This window comes from Sinocyclocheilus rhinocerous, unplaced genomic scaffold (assembly GCF_001515625.1).
Source record: "Sinocyclocheilus rhinocerous isolate Xijiao unplaced genomic scaffold, SAMN03320098_v1.1 scaffold1399, whole genome shotgun sequence".
Classification (NCBI taxonomy): Eukaryota; Metazoa; Chordata; class Actinopteri; order Cypriniformes; family Cyprinidae; genus Sinocyclocheilus; species Sinocyclocheilus rhinocerous.
The window spans coordinates 194,184-196,379 of record NW_015634038.1 but is presented as its reverse complement, the minus strand read 5'-3'; the positions used below and the strand labels follow the sequence as shown (position 1 = coordinate 196,379).

Below are 2,196 nucleotides of genomic sequence, written 5' to 3'. Positions count from 1 at the left end.
CACACACACACACACACACACACACACAGGAAACAAATGAGCCTCACAGCCTAGACACGTGACCCAAATGACCTTATTTTATTGGTTATTTTAATAGTTTGTTAGAAAAAAAAAAAGATAAAAAACAGAAAGCAAAAATCTATTCGCTCTCTGTGTGAACAGGCCTTGAGACTGAATCAGTGTAACTGACCTTTGTGAATTCAGCCGTCCTGACGTCTCTATCCAGCACTGCAAGGCAAGAAAGGAAAGGTTGAAAATCAAGAATCGAGCATGAATCATAACGTGCAGCGGTTTGAGCGGACAGACTGCTGTATGTTCTTACATCCGTATGTTTTCTCGGTGTCTCCCTGTAAAGCTGCAGTGACTTTCCCGCTGCCCGTCTCGCTGATCTGGAAATACAGAGATATTACACACATCTGAGCGCAAGACTGCATGACTCAAACTCATCGAATTTTGTGCTTTCAGTTGTTGACTAATCTGCCTGCCAGGTGCACACCAGCGTTAACTAAAACTACAACGATTAAAAAGTTTTTTTTGTGAAATAAAAGCTGAAATAAAATATAAATACAACTCAAAAAAGCTGAAGAACTAAAATGACTAAAACTGAAATAAAAAAAAAATAAACAAAAAATAAATTATACATTTTTTTTACTAAAACTTAATCTGAATGAAAATTAAAAATTGAAAAATAAAAGCTAATACAAAATATTAACAAATATTATAATAGTAAAAATAATAAATAAATAATACATATAAAATAATAAATAAATACAATAGTATAAAATGTATTTCTATTGCTATTTATTTTGTACATATTCTATTTCTAACGTTTATCTTTTAATTAATTTCAGCACTATTCTATTTAGTATATTATTTTATTATATTATAATTTTGTATTATATGTAAATTCTTTTATTCCTATATTCTAGTTTTATTCTTTAACTTTTACATGTCTTAGCCTTTTTTCATGTCATACTATGAATGGTTATGTATATGACAAATAAAAATGTGATTTGAAATAATAAATAATACATATAATAATAATAAATATAAAATAAAGTATAAATAATAAATAAGGTAACACTTTACAACAAGGTTTCATTTTTTAACATTAGTTAACTATATTACTTAACATGAACAATACTTCTACAGCATTTACTAATCTTAGTTAAGTTTGGCGTTTACTAATACATCATTAAAATCAAAAGTGTATCTGTTAACATTAGTTAATGCAGTGTGAACAAACAAACTTTTTTTAACTAACATTAACAAAAGTTAATAAATGCTGCAAAAATATTAGGTAACACTTTATTTTAAGGTGTCCTTGTTACTCATGTTACTTGTACTTACTATTATAATAACAATTAATTATGCATAATTACATGCAAGTAACCCTAAGCCAAACCCTAACCATATAGTAAGTACATGTAGTTAATTAATATTACTCAGTACTTAAATGTATAATTACACTGTAACAAGGACACCTTAAAATAAAGTGTAACAAATATTATGTTCATTGTTAGTTCATACATTATCTAATGTTAACAAATGAGACCTCATTGTAAAGTGTTACCATAAACACTACTATAATAACACTGGTGCACACTTGTAAGACCCGCTTCAACTAGTCACAGATGTCAAACCTGCTTAAAATCTGACTACCGTAGTCTTCGAGAACAGACTCGCTCATTGTGTGAGAATGTGTTTTGTGAACATAGCTTCAGATGGATGTGAGTCTTTAACAGTGGGATGTGCGTCTGACCTGACTGCTCTGAGACAGACGGCGCTCCGAGTGGAAAGGCCCCGCCTTAAAACGACCCACCTCCAATCTGATTGGACCAGCACAACTCTGAGGGAAAACAAAACCAGTTCATGCGAGTGATACATTTATAATTAAAGAGGTCCTATTATGCTTTTTCACGTTTTGAATTTTAGTCAGTGTGTAGTGTGTATGTTTGGGCATAAAAAAGGAGTCCACTCCAAAGGGAGATATTTCGTTTTTTAAAAAAAATCCCTTTTCAAGAACTACAACGAACGGCTCGTTTGGACTACAGCGTTGGTTTCCGGGGTTTGTGATGTCACAAAGTGGTTCATTAGAATATCAATAAAATAAATCCCGCCTACAGAAATGCGAATGGTTGGGGGGAGGGGCGAGGTCGTGGTTAGAACGCTTGGTTGAGTGCATCAAGATGACGA

The 2,196-nt window shown here is 32.1% G+C and overlaps 1 protein-coding gene across 1 annotated transcript in view; it reads right to left on the bottom strand.

Moving 5' to 3' along the window:
* LOC107745302 (multiple PDZ domain protein-like) overlaps positions 1-2,196 on the bottom strand; it is an 81,048-nt gene that overhangs the window by 5,016 nt on the left and 73,836 nt on the right. The window contains exons 34-36 of the mRNA XM_016559162.1: positions 1,763-1,849; positions 323-389; positions 191-228 (exon numbers count right to left, since the gene is read on the bottom strand). Of these exons, the coding sequence (XP_016414648.1) occupies positions 191-228; positions 323-389; positions 1,763-1,849 (192 nt within the window). The remainder of the gene's footprint in view (positions 1-190; positions 229-322; positions 390-1,762; positions 1,850-2,196) is intronic.